The 19,109-nt window shown below is 42.4% G+C and overlaps 1 protein-coding gene across 1 annotated transcript; it reads right to left on the bottom strand.

Moving 5' to 3' along the window:
- Positions 1-11,461: 11,461 nt before the first annotated feature.
- Positions 11,462-13,486, bottom strand: Hoxd1 (homeobox D1). Its single transcript, XM_034496272.2, has 2 exons — positions 12,770-13,486; positions 11,462-12,463 (listed from the first exon to the last, which is right to left on the bottom strand). The coding sequence occupies exons 1-2, from the start codon at positions 13,419-13,421 to the stop codon at positions 12,129-12,131; spliced, it is 987 nt and encodes a 328-aa protein (XP_034352163.1). The 5' UTR covers positions 13,422-13,486; the 3' UTR covers positions 11,462-12,128.
- Between the last annotated feature and the right edge of the window lie 5,623 nt (positions 13,487-19,109).

Here is a 19,109-nt window from a genome sequence, read left to right as displayed (position 1 = left end):
TATGCCAAGGTGGAGAGATACCCTAGGAGGGGGTATCAGAGGAGGAGGAAAAATGGGAGGGAGGATTGTGGGAGGGCTGGATAGAAGGAAGTGGGATATAAAATGAATAAGTAAAATAATAAAAAAATTAAAAATAGCAAGCAAAAAATTTGTATTTCATTAGTTTTGCTTTATGAATATGGAAAAATGACCATCATAAATATTGTTTCCATATCTATTTGTTTCTCAACTTTACTTAGAGTATATATTTTAAGACTTATTTTTTTAATGTTTTTATTTATATGGATGTATCTGTGTGGGTATGTGTAGATGTCTGAGTAGGCCAGGAACATTTGGATCCTTCTGAGTTGGAGTTACAGGCTATTATGAGCTGCCTGGTGTGGGTGCTGAAAACCAAATTCTGGTCAGTGTCTTCTCTTAATTGCTAAGCAATCTATCTAACCCTATGGTAAACTTTCTGCTTCCTTCCTAATGAGTTCTAATTTTATCAGCACAATTCAAAACGAATTTCCAACTGGTAAGGAGAAAATTGAACATATGTAGTATCCAAAAGCCAAATTTCCTGTTGAAGAAATGAAGGGTAGACCTTATCTATCATTTATTTGACTCATGTGTATACCCATGTATATTACAGACATTTTTATTTAATTATTCAAGAATAGGCACATGAGATGCATTATCTAATTCCTCTGGGGCCTCCCATTGGCTAAAAAAAAAATAGATGCAAAGAGTGTGGCCATCAACTGCATTTTTCTTATATTTGAAAGTAATGACTTCATTATCTCTACGATTAATGATTCACTATTTTTAAAACTTTAAGTAATACAGAAAAGCCCTACAAAGAAAAAATAACAAAACCCTACTACCTAGAAGCAGCCATCAGTAACATGTGTCAAATCATTAACAATGTATCAAAATGTATCAAGCCATCAGTAACAATGTATCAAACGCGTATACTAGAAGTCACCATTGCAAACAGTCGATGCATTTCCTTCCTGACAACTCAGTGTTGAGGCTGGGAGCTGAGGAGTGATGGTGAACAAGCCGACACAATCCGTACATGTCGTTTTAAAATAAAATATGAAGCTTACCTCTACTTACGTTTAGCAAAGGAGAGACACCAATTAAACTATCAGATAACAGTGTCTTCTTCACTAAGAGAGAAGCTGGGGGAAAAGAGCCTTCTAAGACAAGAGAGGATGCCTGACAGTTTGGTTTTGGTTTGTTTGTTTGTTGTTTGTTTGTTTTAACCCAAATGTCATTTTAAGTTTCATAAGCGTGCCCTCGTGCTACAGAGCCCTTAGTGAAGCAGGCTTAAGCTAACAATAACATTTTGAAGGTGGGGCTGGATGTTGAGACAGAGACAGAATTTCCCTGTAGCCCTGGCCATCCTGAAACTCATTCTGTAGACCGGGCTAGCCTTGAACTCAGAGACTTATACCTGCCTCTGCCTCCTGAGTGCTGGGATTAAAGGTATGTGCTACCATGTGCTAAAAAATGTAAATAATGTTTTATAACTACAACTGAAAGAAGAAAGATTGAAAAATCTGAAACATTTATTCCTCATTTGCATATAACCCTTGTTACTGTGATGATAGGAATCAACTGTTTTATTTACAGGTGTTCATTTATTTTAGGGCAAGCTCACTGGTGTGCTAAAATATATGTGTCATATTGGTTTTTTTTTTTTATATAGAATTAGTTTAAAGACCTATAATATTCTCCTAAAATTTCTCGGAGTCAACAGCCAAACCAAGCATGACAAATTTTACATAAAAATAGACTCAAAAACTTCTCAGATATTTTCCCTGTGCGGCAAATTCCAAGGCATCATCAGAGATATAAACACAGCTGTTTTAAAGTTTGTAGGGGAACCTTATGCTCCTAGAAAAAAAAGCTATATTATTCTGCTGTAGGTGTGCTTTTATTTGCAGTCAAAACAAAAGACCAAATTGGCTGTCTTGGCAGGTTGAGTTGCTTTTTAAATCAACTTAAGAGTTTTAGGGACAAATAGTATCTATATCTGAATGAAAAATACTATAATTTTAATTTGCCCTTTGCAGCTCATTTTATTTATTGACATTGAATCTATCCTAGCTACAAATTTTTCATAAGCCAGAAGTTTCTTTCTTTAACGTGTATATTGCATATTTACTTCATCCATCTGAAACACGGCTCAGGGTTCAAATGTAAGAGGAGGTCAGACAGCTGTGCGTGTATCATCACTCATACGATCTGTTGAATAAGGTTGATCTCTTTTGACAGTCAGATCATAAGCAGTTAGAAAAATAAACAATTGTTTTTGCCAAGAAATTTACTTTATATATTTATTAGACTCCAAAGGGTTCTTTTGTGCTCTCTTTATTTATTTGTTTGTTTCATTTTAATTTCAGACTTTAATAAACTTTCAGTATAAATAGCTTTGTATACAGTTAAGAAAATTCCCAATCTTCTACTTCCAAAATAGATCCAAACAGAAATCTTCTCTCTAAACCAACAGAGTTAAGAAGGTAATTGGTTGATTTTTTTTAACTTCAATGTATACAGAATAAAACTGAATAAAAGAAATAACTGAATATAAATAAAGAATACTTTGTTTTAGGATGGGGAGACAAGGTCTCACTGTGTAGTCCTGACTGTTCTAGAACTCACTATGGAGATTAGCCTGGCCTTGATCTCATAGCAACCCAGGAGCCTCTGAGTCCCAGTGCTGGGGTTAAAGACCTGAACTACCTAAACCCACACCCTGGCTAGACTCCATCATTCTTTTTTTAATATAATTTTTTATTTTTATTGTATGTGCATTGGTGTTTTGCCTTCATATATGTCTATGTGAAGGTGTTGCGTCCCCTGGAATTGGAGTTACAGACAGTTGTAACATGCCATGTGAGCACTGGTAACTGAACCTGGGTCCTCTGGATGAAAGTCAGTGCTCTTAACCACTGGAGCTATCTCTCCAACCCCTAGAATTCATCACTCTTAAAAAATAGCCAGACAGGAGTATAGGCTTAGATCTTTTTTCAAAGACTACTTTATTTAGGCTTCAACCTCCCTTCTAGCCTACGGTCCAGAGGTAGCAAAGAAGGTTAGTAGGAAAGGGGAATTGTGGACCTATTTAGAAGTAGTTCTTTGGGGCAACAATCTTTATTGTCAGGATACCAGCAGTCCAGTCCAATAGCAAATACCAAACATGAATCAGTAGCACTGGCCTAAATCAGCAGAAACTGCAATACTCCACCAAATTGGCACAAGTCAACAGAAGCAGCAAGAATCAGCTGGAATATTTTGAAAAATTCTTTGGCGTGTTTCTCTCTAAGAAGTGAAGACCGGCAAAGACCAGAGACCAGCAAAGTGTTGCACAAGTAAACACCAACGAAGCCTTGCAAGGCACAGCAATGCACGGGCATCTTCTCCCTGTCTGTGGGGTTATATTTATATTCTTTCTAAACATCACACACCCTCTCAAGCATCTGCTCCAGCAAAACACGTGTTCTCTTATGTGTCTGCTTCAGCAAAACATCCCCTCTCAAGACAGCTTCCAAAAAATCACATGACACAACAGAGTTTCCAAAGAAACCAGAAATTTCCACTTCATAGAAGCTAGAGAGATGGTTCATCAGCTAAGAGCACTGTCTGCTCTTCCAGGGGACCTGGGTTTGATTCCCAGGACCCATATGGAGGCTCACATTCATTCTTAACTCCAGTTGCAGGGGATACAATACCCCCTTCTGGCTTCCACATGCACATGCATCATGTGGCACACATGCAGCCAAAATACTCATCCGTATAAAATGCAAAAATTTAAAAATAGCCAGACAAAGCGGGGCACATTTAATCTCAGCACTTGTGAAACAGAGGCAGGTGAATCTCTGTGAGTTCACGGCCAGCTTGTTCCTCATACTGAGTTCCAGGTTACAAAGTGAGACTACATCTAGAATAAATAAATAAATAAATAAATAAATAAATAAATAAATAAATGGTGAATCTTGTCTTCTGCGAAAAGAAACTTCTTTGGTAATGAGGGTGGTGTGTCTACACTAATCTATGAGTATGAGAATAGGTATTTATAGTACAGTCGGGGATTATACTGGCTTAGGAACATTGCAGTTCTGTGTTCTCTAGGGTTCATGACTTCCTCAGCCACATGTAGTTGGCTAGCTTCACAATACTAGTCATGAATTCCCTCCAACTGGACAGTCCTTATATCCAAGTAGGGAGCTGTTGGTTAATACCAAGACACAAGTGCCACTATTATACCCTTGTCTCTATCTTGCCATGCTGGTTACTGTTGTAGCTCGTAGACTTTACAGCTCAGTAGGATAGAGGTTGCTCTTCTTCCTTAGCAGCTTGCATACCGCGTTTGCATCCTGTAAGAGTTAGTCCTCAGGAAGAAGTTTCCCGGGTCAGTTATTCTGCTAAGTTCTGTGTTAGAAGTGTGTAGTATCTTCATTAATAGGATCTTACGTTCATGTTCTAAAAGGCAGACATGGGCAATGTCAATAGTCGACACGGTTTGGGGAGTCTTTTGAACTTCCCTGGTCAACAAGTCAAACAGAGGTGTAGAGAGGATCTCTTATAAACATCACCAGCCAATAAAAAAAGCCGATGGCCAATGAGCTGAGACAGGAAATAGGAGGTAAGACACTGGCAGGAAGAGAGAGGATTCTGGGAAATAGTGACAGTATAAGAAAGATTCAAGAGAGATGAAGAGTGAGATTCTAGAGACAAGACTAGAGATGGACAGAGGAGACAGACATAAACCAGCAGGTAGATGAACTCGGGAAAATGCTGAGGAGATGCAGACAAAGAAGCAGGCCAGGACTGAAGGAGAAGTGATTCACTAAATGATGTATATAGAATAGTTTAAATGCATTAAATAAGTTACGAGCTAGTCAGAGAATGAGCCAAAGCTTATGGCATAAGCATTTAATAATAAATAATCAGTCTCAGAGTCACTGCTATTGACAACTAAGTGGCTAGGAGGAAAAACAGATTTTAATTTTTTTTTTTTTTTTTTTTTTTTTTTTTTTTTTTTTTTTTTTTTTTTTTTTGGTTTTTTGAGACACGGTTTCTCTGTATAGCCCTGGCTGTCCTGGAACTCACTCTGTAGACCAGGCTGGCCTCACACTCAGAAATCCGCCTGCCTCTGCCTCCCAAGTGCTGGGATTAAAGGCGTGCGCCACCACTGCCCAGCAAAATATTTTATTTTTATAGAGAGGTTTCCCATGCTTGGCACTGGGACTTTGGTAAGTAATTTATGCTTCTTTAAGGGATTATTATCACCCCAAATGACATGTTTATTTGAATTGATTGTATGTTCATGCACACACATGAACATGTGTATATTTCTGAGTAAGCGTAAAATAATTGTTTTCTTGTGGCTTTTACGATAGTCCTTAGTGTTCTTTATCCTTCATTTCTTACATCAGAGCAACACACAACTGGTCAAAATGCAGAGAACAATGGACTAGGAGTACCCATCTCCTATTTATTGACACGTCTACAATTCAACTTCCATACCTAAGATTCAAGAAGGAATGAGATGACTGTAAGAGCCAGAGGATCAGGACCATTACAAAACAGTATACTCACTATACAACATGGAGTTATATATGAACAGGCAATGGTAAAGCTAAGTCTATCATATATCCCTTAGATTTTCTGCCATCCAGAGTGACATATGAATTCATATACATAGTATTTTGGGGGCTATGTATCATAAATTAGAATGTGGAGGCTATTTACTTGGCTTTACTACATTGTGGAACCCTCAAAATGTGAACACAAAATATGAACAATACAGTCACCTAAACAAGACCTGCACAATGACAACAACAATTGACATCCCAACATGGAGGGGGAAATCACACAAGGACCTACCACTAGGTGAAGAGCTACAGGCAATTAATGGCTGTTAAGAGATGGATCAGTCTTCCCCAGGGCTAAGCACACTGATGGGTTATCCTGTCCCAAGAGGTCAATGCTAAACACATGTACATATGAGCAACACCAAGTGGACCCGGCTGGTTGTATTTATATGCACTTATTTAAATGGATAAATAGAGAAGCAGGCAGAAGACAGACAGACAGACAGACAGACAGACAGACATATAAGAATGATAATTAAAGAAGAAAAGATCATGAAATTGAGAGAGAATAGGGGAATGGGAGGAGTTGGAGGGGAAATAGAGTGTGGTTGAAATGATGTAAACACAGTACTCACATGAAATTCCTAAAATTAAAATGAGTCTTTTTTTTTTTTTTAAAGAGAATGATAAATTCAACTGTGGAGGGTTCCACAATGTAGTAAAGCCACATAAATAGCCACAACATTCTAATTTATGATACCTAGCCCCCAAAATACTATGTATATGAATTCATACATCACTCTGGATGGCAGAAAATTGAAGGGATATATGACAGACTTACTTTTACCATTGCCTGAGATGAGCTAGTAAACTGGGAAGTGTTTGACTGTCATCTTTATTACGTTCAAGCTTCTCCTGAGCCTCAGACCCTTAATTCAATGAGAGTTCAGTCATTACAAGTATTCATTTACTACGCTTCTTGTTATTGTAATAAAGTATCCAAGGTAATGAACTTTAAAACACAAACGGTTTATTTTGGCTGATAGTTTGGGAGACTTCAGTCCATGTCCTATTGGTCCCATATCTCTCATCCTGTAGCAAGACAGTATGTCATGAGGCGGGGGAGCAGCAAAGCTTCTCACTTCATGACCAAGAAAGGAAAGAGAGAAGAACCAAAATCCCCATTCAAGGACGTATGTTCAATACGTACAACCAAGGCTGAGGTTTCAAATGAAACACCTCAGGTAAGGATTAGAGGCAAAGAAACCAGCCAGGTACCAGGACATAGCTTCCTGAGAGGTCATAAAACCTGAGCCAGTGGAGGACAGAAAATGTCCAAAGACATTCTGGGGTGAATCCAGAAGGGACCTTATAGGGTCAAATAGAAAGGGAGAGAGATCTGATTATTCACACACTCATTCACTTGGGTCTCATACATCTTACATACAGTAGCTTCTTACTCAAATCAACAGCAGAGAGAAGCACTATGTAGATCATACATTAACAAGTTCTGCAGCCAAATAGATTACTTTTTAAAACCTCAGACATGAACTTGAAACCAACAGCTTGTCGATATGAATCTACAGAACTTGGTAATAGTAAGTAGTCTTTTCAGTGATAACCAACAGAGTAAAGGGCCGCAGAAAAATACTAAGGTCACAAGGATATTTAATGAGCAATCCCCTTAGTTTTGTAGAAGAAGCGGATATCAAGGAAGTTATTTTTTCTTTTAGCTGTAAAACATAGCTGATGATAAACCCAAGGTCACCTCCCTTCCAGTGGTCTTCCACCTCAGCCTCTTTGATTCCATCCATCAGGGGAACTAATAATGAAGCTCTGATGTCTCCATCTGAACCTTCCTCTGTCTCCGAAACAGAAGCACAAAGCTGAGAACCTGTGAGGTGAGAGGAGCCCTCATTCTCAGCAGTGATACAGGCAGGCCAGGAGTCGAGAGGCCCAGAAGAGCACATGATTGGAGGGTGCATTAGAGTACCAGCTAGCCCTCATCTCCCCTTATTTGCTATCTGATGCATTTGAAGGAAATCAACAACGGTTCTGGTTCCTCAAAGTTGGGAGAAAGCAACAGTGGCTGTCTACAGAAGCAACTACTGGTCAATGATGCTCAAGGAAGAGGTGGAAAACCACTGGCATGAACCCCACAAAACCTAAGATGCATTCATCTGGACCCTTTCTGGTCCAATGAAAGCCTTATCTTTCAGTCATAGTTTTATATTCATCTTCTTAATGGGACCCTTCTAAACTGCATAAGTGCAGGCCCCTGATGATAGGATGAACTCTGCAGTTCAGTCTCACCTAAAAATGCCTTGAAACTGTCTGTGGCCCATTTCATTAGCTGTTGCAAGTTCAAATGACCACTTTCTGGCTCTCCTTTCCCAGTGATATCAGTAATAGGATTCGAAGCAGAAGAGATAATGTTGAAACTTCTACAAGCTAAGTGATAGATAGTCTTTTTCATTTGAATATTTAGGATCTCTTTCCTCTTAGTTTATTATTGAATTTAATTTAACAATTTCTATTGAAATTATATTTCTGAGCAACAGGGATAATTTAAGAAGCGATTACAAATGAGATGTTCAATAGAGCTGTTTTGCATATTTATTGCATTTTCATATCTTGGAAACAGGATAGAGGTAAAAAACAATGAAATCTTGATTTCTATTTAGATAGAGATTTATCATTATTTGTGAGATATGTCCACCATGGTTTTACTTTAAAACCACAAATAAAGTTTTAACAATGGGCATTTTTCTTGTTGAGAGGTCTGTGGTCAGACTAAACATCTCACAGAACCTGATTAGATCCTGAGGTTTTCAAATTCAATATTCAGCAGATAAAGAGCACTTCTTTGGCCATAAGAAATAATTAAGAACTTCGGGGCTGAGACTTCAACTTGCCTGAGCCTGCTTCACTTTCTATGATGACATGATAATCAGACATAACCTCTTCTTGCATTGTGTCCCATCATACATAGGTTTGAGGCAGAACCAATCACTCATAATTAATCTTTTCACAATCTAGGTGGCATTGCTTTAGGCTTTTCCATCGTCAAGGTCTTTATTTGCCAATAGTCAAGTTAGGGAAATTTTATGTTATTAAATGCTTTCCCTTTCTTCCCAATTATCCTGAATCCAGAAAAGTAGACACTCGATCATTATGTGAAGACAAAGGAACATTGAATAGTTAATTATACAACAGCCAGAACTGTCCATTGTGTATTCATTCTTATAATAGATCACTGGAGGGTGAACTAGCATATTTAGTTTGGAATCTTGTAAGGTAGAAGTGGGATTGTTTTAGTGGCTAACATTTGCACAGCAGCCTCAGAGTACAAAGATGGCTGCAGTAAAATAGCACAGAGGTCCGAATAATGGGGAGGAGGATGTTCTTCTGTAAGGGAGTCACATGATAAGATGTGTCTGATGATGTCTAAAATCCACCTTTTCGGAATTCCCACAGTATCACTGTGATCCTTCAGATTTCACTTGCTTCCCTAGAAACAAACCCTCTCCACATGACAATCTGAAAATCAAATATGCAAAAGCCATTGAGTTGTAGCAGTTTCTATAGTGTTTCTTTACTGGAAGAGATCTCCAAAGGTCACCTAGTTCGTCCCATCTCCAGCCAGGACTCTTCTTAATACTGAATATAGCTGTACAGTGATCTGCATTAAGAAAGCTTTTAAAGATCCCTAGGGTTGGTCAAAAAATAGCTAATATTGGCCTGATTCATAGAACAGCATTATATGAATGTCAAAATAGCCACCTTCATCAAGGAAGACATCCATCAGGGCTGCTAAGTGCTAGGGCCAGCTTCATGGGAAAACACTTTACTTTCTCAGAGAACGGGTGGTAGATTAAAGAAATGAGCAAGTGTGGTAATAGCTTTTGTTTAGGTTTTATTTCAATGCTTGTCAAAAAGGAAACACTGTCATGTTGAAGACCACAGCAGGAAAGTCTAGAGGTGACTAAAGAGGAATGGTTAAGTGGGACGTCTAACAAGTCTTTTCAAATAGCTGCAGAGGGCAGAGAGGGCAGCTGTTTTAAGCAAGATCTGATTAGCATCAAGTTAGTGAGCGGCAGATAATAAAACTTAAGAATAATACCAACAGACCTACTCTCAAACAGCTACCCTAGACAGCGGAGATTGCTAGAACTAGAATTATTTCAGCTCCATGAAATGGCAGTTAAGGACTCAGGTGTGATTTCACACTCCCAACATAACTATCGCGTTGATGTAGATCGAGAATCTTCCACTGTTGTTTAGACTTTTGAGTTATCAGAGTTGGAGTGCTTATACTGATGTCTGAAAATATAATGGAGTAAGGCTTCTGTGTGTTTGTAACTTTAAGTCTTTCTGTTGAGCTATCTAGAGATCTTAAGGAAGTGGAATAAAGTAGAGGAAACATCCTAACTTGATAATTTTATGAAGCTCCCACTTGCTTTTTAGATGTGCTTCTATTGCACTTTTCTTCGCAGTTATATAACTGTGAGGTAGCCCAGAAGCCCTGTTGATTGTGGGTGCCTTCTGCAGAAGGGAGACTGAGGGGAAATAAGAGTAGAGCCTATTGTGTTTTGTTTATTTTTAATCTGCCCTCTGGCCAGATTTTAAATTGTACCTCTTCTAAAATTAATTTAAAAATATTCCACTGTTTAAAACAGGCAAGTAGCCAGTGGTGGTGACTCACACCTTTAATTCCAGCACTTGGGAGGCAGAGGCAGGAGTATTTCTGTGAGTTCAAGGCCAGCCTGGTCTACAGAGTGAGTTGCAAGACAGCCAGGGCTACCCAATCTTGCCTCAGAAAACTATAGCAAAACAAATGAACAAAACCCAGACAAGTACCCTGTGTTCTCAGCCAGAGCTTGGTTTGACTTATAGAAAGAGGGTGCTCTTACTACTGGCTTCTCCCAGCTTCCTTCAGGAGGAAGATAGGAAATAGGAAATAGGAAATAGGCCACTGGAAAGTTTTTGATAAGCAGCTGCTTTGCTCAGAGAACACAAAGGATAAAGAAGCAAGGTCTTCAGGTCACCTTTGCTCTTCATTTTGTGAGAACAGGAGAGATAAGAAAAGGCAGATTTCCCCAATTATCTGGATTGTCAGCATTCCTGCAGTGGGTACCTAACCCTTGAGTTAATGTGCATGTCCACCATAAAACTAAGGGGGAAAAAACTGTTTCCTTAGTGTCTATCCTCTCCCCCAGGGAGGGAGGTTTATTCAGGAGATAGGGCAATAGTGGGGGGAAGAAGATGGAAGAAGAAGAGAAGAAGAGAGAGGAAGAAGAGAAGTAGAGGCTGCCCATGACCACGTGGAGAGAGAGGAAGAGAAGGAGGAGGAGGGAGGGGACAGAGAAGCTAGAGGCAAGAGGGTAAGAGATTAAGAGATTAAGAGAGTAAGAGTTCCTTAGAGTTTTGAATTTAGCAGAGTAGCTCTCTGCTATGTACATTAGATTTGCCCAGATAATTATGTATAATTTGCTTTGTGCTTACAACCTGTAAGAAGTGATACTTTTGCCAGGAATAGTCGTGCATGCACACCCCTAATTCCAGCACTCAGGATGCAGAAACAGGCAGATCTCCAAGTTCAAGGCTAGCCTTGTCTACAGAATGAGTTCCAGGACAGTCAGTGCTACATGGAGAAACCCTTCTCAAAAGAACAAAGCAAAACCAAAAACAAAGAGGAGGAGGTGATCGTGCGGGTGATACTCTTAGGTTACCAATGTAAACAAACTGCCATTTTGAAACCAGATCATCTTAAGGAATCGAAATGAGAGGGATGTAAGAAAAGGCAGAGAATAGTAGATTTTGTAACTTTTATTACCAAAAAGGTCAAAATCTTTAACATGCTGTGCATGACATTAAATGTCATATATAGGGTTCACTGCAAGCAAGTCTTTAAAAAATATACATACTGTATATATTTACACTTCAAGTTTGACTAACTGACGTCAAGGTATAATTCAGATTCTAATCCTTACCTACCCTGTGGATTTGTTCCGCTACTAACTAAACCGCGATTGTTTATCTTCACCCAGGCACACGAAGAGGTAGGAGCCACGTTAAATAAACTGGAGTACAATATGAAGATCATCACTGAAGCAGCTTAGCCACATCGAGGAAACCCTAGCTAGCTCTTATCATCTCAAGAAGCTGAGTATATGTAGTCTGTCCAGGAAACTAAAGCCGAAATAACTTCAGAGAGGTACATTTCTGACCACAGACTAAGGAGGCCTGCCACTCTGCACCCAAGAATTGTACATGATTCACATAGCAGTGCTTAGGCTGGTACCTAGACACCTTTCCCCTGATGAGGCAAAAATAATATGCGAATAAAAGATATCAAATATATATCTCTATACACAGCCTCTGGAACTCAGAAGCCAATTTAGACAATTCCTTTGCCAAGTAAAATCCGTATTAATTTCTGCCCATGCCCACCTCCAGCCCAAACTACGCTCTTAAGTCCATTCAAAGGTGAGGAGCAGTCTGTGACTTCTGTAAACCAAAGGTCCTTAAGAGTGGGCCTCAGGAAGGTTCTTGAGCCTGAGAAGGGCTTCCTAGATTCCGGCCAGGTTTGGTGGGACTTGTTTCTGACCGGGGAAGCTGAAGCGAGGCCACAGAGGCAGCTGTAGCCAGAAGCCCCTCTCGTTCCCTTTTCTTCTGTTTCATCCTACGATTCTGGAACCAGATTTTAACCTGGGTGTCATTCAGCTGTAAACAATTGGCTATCTCGAGGCGTCGGGCTCTAGTTAGGTACTTATTGAAATGAAACTCTTTCTCTAGCTCTGTCAGTTGCTTGGTGCTGAAATTCGTGCGGATGGCACTGGAGGGGCTTGTGGCTCCATATTCGGACAGTTTGCCTGCAACATAAAGACAAGGTGTGAGCGGGACGAGGAAATGCTGAGACTATCCAGTGGGGCTAAGAGTTAGGATCAAAGTCACACCGCAGCCCTCCTGAGTGATGGACACAGCTGTATCAGAAGAAGCGCTCTACCGAGACTTCTGTCCTAATTTTCTCAGTTCCTGGGGGCATTTTCTGACCCTGGGCTCTGACAGCTTAGGGGCAGAAGCTCTCTCTAGGGCTCGGCAGCCACAAGCTCCCGGTTCTTCACGGAGGAGGAGGCTCCCAGGACCCCAGGTGCCTCCCCTAGCGCCCACCTCCTTACTTTTCTTGGGGGCGTTCCTCTTCACTTTCATCCACTCGAAAGTGCTGTGGGCGGCCGGGAGGCCGGAGATGGGAGAGGCGGGCTTAGGGCAAGCTCCTGGGGCTGGGGACGCGGTCTGAAAGGGCCCGGGGTGGCTGTCCACGGGCTCCTTGAGACACGCTGGGAAGGGGCCAGGCTCGCCAAAGGCAGCCAAGTCCACCTGGCCGCTGAGCAGGAACGATCCTCCGCCGGAGAAGACCGCCGAGGTGGCATAGTGGACGTGCGCCCCGCCGTCGTCCGCCGCTCTCCCAAGTGCGCCCGGGAAGTCGAACGCCGGCCCGGACCCCAAGAAGCCATAGTCGGCGGCAGAGGCAGGTGCGGCGCCCCTCTCGTAGGCGCCTTCTAGGGTGCAGGGCGCGTAGCGGGGCGCGGCGGGCTGCGGGACCGGGGACTGAGCGGGGACTGCGGGAGGCGACGGCGTGGGCCGGGCGGTGGCCAGGGGCAGGCAGCTCACGAAGGCGCCGTCGCCGCTGCCCAGAGGGAAGGCGGGCTGCAGGGCCACAGGGCGCGCGTCGGCGCGGCAGAACTTGGGTGCGAAGCCGAGCACGTCGCCGCCTACCCCTCCGCTGCCACCGCCCGCGGCGCACGACACGTACTCCAGGTAGGAGCTCATGGCTCGCTCCGCGCGACCCAGGCGCCGCACCCTGCCGGTCCGAGCAGCTCCGCCTTCCCGCTACCCCCGCTGCCCTCGCCGAGCCATGGCGAGCGAGCCCGAGGTAAATAGTGGCCTCATATACCGGCGGCGGCAGCCACGTGGCGCCAGCCGGCCAATCGGCGCCTTCCCCGCACTGGCCGGTCCCGACTAGAGTGCGGTTCCACGCGCCTGCCCTGCTGCCAACTTAGCCAAGCGGCCGGGCGGCCTCCGCCCAGCTCGGGGGAGAGCGGCGCCGGCGGAAGGGCGGGGCGAGAGCCCAGGACATCAGCTCCCCGGACAGGTATTGCCGGAGAAAGGCAGTGGAGGGCGAGGGATGCAGCAGTTAGGGCTGGTCCCTTTCTGAACCCCTTGGGCTACTCCTTGGGGACTGATGGGAGAGCTTGGAGGAGGCTGGGTATTGCTTTTGCCCTGCAAAACTCTACCCAGCCCTCCCTCTGAGAAGGTCAAGTTACTGTTGCCCCCCCCTTTTCTGTGTGCATTCGGATTTTCTTGACCCAAGAGTCGCTCTTGTCCTAAACCTGTTTTTTGCCTCACCGACGACTCCTGGGACCACCTAGGAAGTGGGTGGGGGAGAGGGATGAAATCATTTTCACTAGCTTTTCTTTGTACCATCCCCCCACAGCATTCTTTCTGTTCAGCTCCCCTTCCAATTTGTGGCGACGTGGTGAGGATGAATGTTTGTAGTGTCAGTGTCGATTTGGACAGAAATAAGTTTCTGTCTCGGGGATGAAGCCCGAGTTTTCCCCTCTGACGAGGTCATCAGAATGCCGAATCCAGGAAAGGCCCCTTGTACACTATTTAGAAGGCTGGCACGCGAGCTGCTCACGCTTTCAATGAGACTGTTGGCTGAAGGGCACTGGGCATCCTGGGGACTGGTCAGATCTCAGAGCTTTGGACTGGCTTGTACCTTAAAGCAATTAAAGCTTCTGTTCCATCAGATAAGTGCTGCGTCGTCTCTTGTGAGTGTAATCTGAGGGCTCACGATGTTAATGGGCTCACGTCTTTCCCTTGATAATATGGTTTGTTTACTGAGTGTAGAGAGACGGGAAATAAAAGTGTAATTGGCACAGGAAATGGAGAGGAGAAGGGTTACACAGACAGGCTTTACACTGACAAACTTTCCAACTTCCTTAACCATTTCATGTTTTCCTCTTGAGGGCAGTAGGAAAATGCCAAGATAAATACATACAGGTTATTTGCACACAACTATAAGTAAATGAAGGTGGTTTTCTAAAAGCCCGTGTGATGAAGATCCTATAGAGTCTGCTCCTAGTTTATTCAAATGCCCTTGAAACCCTGTCCTTTTTTTTTCAGCCTCTAAGTTAGAATGAGTAAGGTTTTGTTATTGCTTTATGCATCCACTTGTCATGAAACAGCGATTGAGCCCTTGCCTAAAATTCCACTCAAACATCCATAGTACAGGGAGTGAGCCCCTTTCAGGGCCTTGGACTTGTAAGTAAACAAAGTTACAGCAAAAGTATATTGTGCTGGTGAGACAGAGCTAGCGCGCAGCTTAAGAAACTGGACTTGGGAATGGAAGGGGTGATGGGACTGAGCACAAAGCTACAAGAGTATGGGGTTCTTGACATTGAATGGGAAGTAGAATCCTCCTACTAAAAATAGACCTTCCACCTAAAACTACCCATTCTTTGCTTTCATTGAGGCATATTTTTTAGAGATTCTTTCTTTGAAGTAGAAACTATACTAAAATTAAGTGAGTAACTGTTGGTGTTTGAATTATTGTTGTTTTGTTTTAACAATTGTAATGAGAGTAGACACCAGACGTGGAGGTTGGAGTTAGGTTTCAATATTTGTTCAGACCCAACTGTAGTTCCTTGGTGAACTCGGAACAGGGAGCTATGGTCTGTTTATCATTCTCTCTTATTTTAGTTTTTGAGTCCTTGGGGTATCTGTGCTCTGGAGCTCAGCCTTGGGTCCGGAGTTGGTTCTTTTATTTTGATTTTGATATGCTGGGTTTCCAAACCAGGGCCTGACACGTGCTAAGCGAGCGCTCTACCAGCCTTTGCATTGGTTCACTTGTTAAAAACCAAACCTCTGGCCATTTCATGCCCAAATTCAGCAGATGTTTGCCATCTGCACTAGGTAGGGACATTTTACTATTCAGAGAGAGAGAGAGAGAGAGAGAGAGAGAGAGAGAGAGAGAGAGAGAGAGAGAGATATCACACCCAAACCTCACACAGATTAGGCAAATGCTCTGACACTGTATCCGAAGCTCATAGTCCATTGTAATCCTGGCTTATAATTACCTGAGGAGAGATAGGAAGGTATTATTGGGGGAAATGTACATTAAAAATATATAAATAGAGGATATTTTTAGTAACTATGCAGTTTGTCTTCAGTGTGAACAGAATATGAGGGAAATGTCTTACAAATTATATTAATGTGTAAGCCCTAAATCCCCAAGGGCCACTTGCCCCTCTGAGTCTTGGTGCTGTGGGCTCTCCATGGGAGGTGACAGCTGAGGGGCCGGGTTGCCAGAATGTGTTTGATGTAGGAATGCTTTGAAATAGCCTGCTGCTCACCACAGCAGCTATCCACATTCCCACCCTCCCCCACTACCTTTCTTCCCCATTCCAATAGCAAGCTTCTCTTCTGATAGAAGTGGCTCCTGGTGGCCTATCTTCTCTGTGTTTAAAGCTGATCTTAAGAAACACCAGGACACCCTCTGCTGTAAACACTGCTGGGCTAACCCTGGGAGACACTTAAGCACAATCAAACTCTTGACTCCATAGATCTAAAGCAGAGGCTATCTCTTTACCTGTGGGAGTAAATCAAGGGAGTCAAAATGTTTTATGCCAGACTAAGAGAAAAGAGACTAGGGTATAGTTCTCTCACGTTTATCTTCAGCCATCAAAGGATAGAGGTAAGGATGAAGAGGTCCTGAAGATAGGAATTTTAACTTCTTAGCAGTCTGATAACAGGGCTTTCCCTAAGGAAACGGTTGAATTCTGTGCCTTTTCCTGAATCTTACAGATGAGACTCATGGGCCAAGCCAGCTCTTGACACCTTGTCTGTTGATCAGAAATAAAAATGCAGAAACAGTAGTATATTCTACCATTATCTAGTACTAGCTTAAGTAAGAGTACCCTCAACTTATTGACACCCAAAACTATTTTGCAATTATGGAATAACTGTAGAGCAGAGGGTCTCACCCTTTTTAATGCTGTGACCCCTTACAGTTTTTTATGCTGTGGTGACCCCACCACCATAAAATTATTTCATTGCTACTTCATAACTGTAATCTTGCTACTGTTATGAATTATAATGTGAATATCTATGTTTGCCAATGGTCTTAAGAGACCCCTGTGGAAAGGTCAGCCCACCCTTCAAAGAGGTTGTGGCCTAAGGCTTGCCTAAAGGTACAGTTTCATTGGGACACTGAAAGGTTTAGATCCAACTGGTCTGACTCAGGAATCTTTATTTTTAACAAGCTTCTTGTTGCTCAAAACTACACTTTGAAATTTTCTGCTGTGGAAGATGGGACTGGGGAAACAGAACAAGCAAATGCTTCTTCCATAGTCGGGACAGTGAGCAGAGTGAAAGTGTCACCCGGCCAGCTGACACATGAATATACCTGAAGAGTGTCTACATAAGTAGCCGTGTAAAAAAGTAAGTGTAAAGATCAAACTTAAGCCTAAATGGTCGACAGCTCCAGAGAATATCTTAGAGACATGGACAGTTGGGGCTAGAGAGTGCAGAGGTTAAGAATGCTTGCTGCTCCTGTAGTTCGGATCCCACCTCTCACACTGAACAGCTCACAATGACCTGTAACTCCAGCCCCAGGGAATCTAATACGTTTTTCTGGCTTCCTTGGAGACCTCCACATGTGTACTTTTATGCACACAAACACAAATATACATGTAATGAAGGAATGAATGAAGGAATGAATGAATGAATGAATGAATCTTAAGTGGTCAGTAGGAAATTCACAAATTTTACTGACCAGCTAGTGTTTTTCCAGTGACTGACTACATTCTGTTAGTTATAACCCTTAGCTTACCTTGAATGGGTAAGAAGTGAAATTTGCCTCTTCCTCTCCTTAGAGAAGTCCAGGAGTCCTTCTGAAGCAGTGATATAAGGAGAGGAATGAGGATGGCGATTTCAACTCTCATTTCCTTCCATCTCCCACCTTATCTGGAAGGGGCATCTGAGCCTAAGGGATCCAGAAGGAGTGAAATGTACCTCAGCCTAACCTCCTCTGGCTAAAGGATGATCTTCCACAGTGTAAGATGGTAAAACTAAGGGACGTCTTACACATAGAATGGGTCAAACTCTTGGTTTTAGGGCTGGAGAAATGGTTCAGCGGTTAAGAGCGAAGGTTCCTCTTCCAGTGGTCCTGAGTTCAATTCCCAGGATCTACATGGCAGTTTACAACTGTCTGTAGTAACTCTAGTTCCAGGGGATCCTACACCCTCATACAGATATAAATTCAGGCAAAACACCAACAAACATGAAAATAAAGATAAATAATAAATTTAAAAAAAAAAAAACAAGAAACTCTTGGCTCTGGGGAGAAAGTTGCTTTACTCAGGAGTTGAAAGAGAATGACTTCCTATCAAAAATGATGGATCTTGGACTTTTCAGTCCATTGTCTTCCTACAGCCTGGACAAAGGAAGAAGGAAGGCAGCCCCTCTCTGGCACTGGCACCTGCACTGGCACTACAGGCACCCTCCGTCCTGAGCAGGCAGAACAGTGTTGAAGGTGTCCTTCTTTCTGGGAGAGCTCTTCTCCCTTTGAGAGTTTGCTTGACCTGTGCATTAGACTTGTGTAGCGCCACTCTGAGTCTCTAAGAATAGGTCCCCATCCCCACACACACCTGCAAGGATAAAGGATCACCACTTTCCCCATGGAGGCTGACTACCATCAGAACCCCTGGAAAGACCACAAGAAATGACCCTAAGTCTATGTCATTGGGTAGAGCAAGTACAAAAAGCAACAGACATGAGGTGGCCTGACTCTGGTTTAATATTTCTATTAGAAGGTTTGTGTCTTCTCTTTATTAGTTACCAACCCTTTGTGTGTTAACCCTTTGACATATGCTATAGATTTTCTTACCAAAGGCTTAGAGTGTAGAATGCTTATCTAGCATACAGAAGGCATTAGTTTGAGCCTAGCACTGAAAAAAAAATTTCTCAGCATACCATTCTCTTCTTATTTGTTTGGCATGGATTTCAATATTTTCAAATCTACTTCTGGTTTCTATCTTTGATACAGTGTAAAGGCCTTCCATTCTCCTCTGTTATGTTCACATTTTTGAAAGCTGAGTACACAGGCATATACCAATTTGATACATATATGCTAGCCACTTATACTTTGTTGCTTAAATTGTTTTGATGTTTATAGATGTTTTGCCTGAATGTATATCTGTTTATCACATGGACACAGTGCCTATAAAGGCCAGAATAGGGGTATCATGTCCCCTGGAACTGGAAATACAGTTGTTAACTATGTGGGTGATGAGAATCAAATCCAGGTCCTTGGGAGAGCAGCCAGTGCTCTTACCTGGTGAGCTGTCTCTCAACTTCTAATTCATTGCTTTGACAATTGAGATGTAGTTCAGTTGTATTGTCCATGTTTAGCATTCAAAATCCCTGGGGTTCCATGCCCAGTATCGATGATGATGA

This window comes from Arvicanthis niloticus, chromosome 2 (genome assembly GCF_011762505.2).
Source record: "Arvicanthis niloticus isolate mArvNil1 chromosome 2, mArvNil1.pat.X, whole genome shotgun sequence".
Taxonomy (NCBI): domain Eukaryota; kingdom Metazoa; phylum Chordata; class Mammalia; order Rodentia; family Muridae; genus Arvicanthis; species Arvicanthis niloticus.
This window is presented reverse-complemented; position numbering and strand designations above follow the sequence as displayed.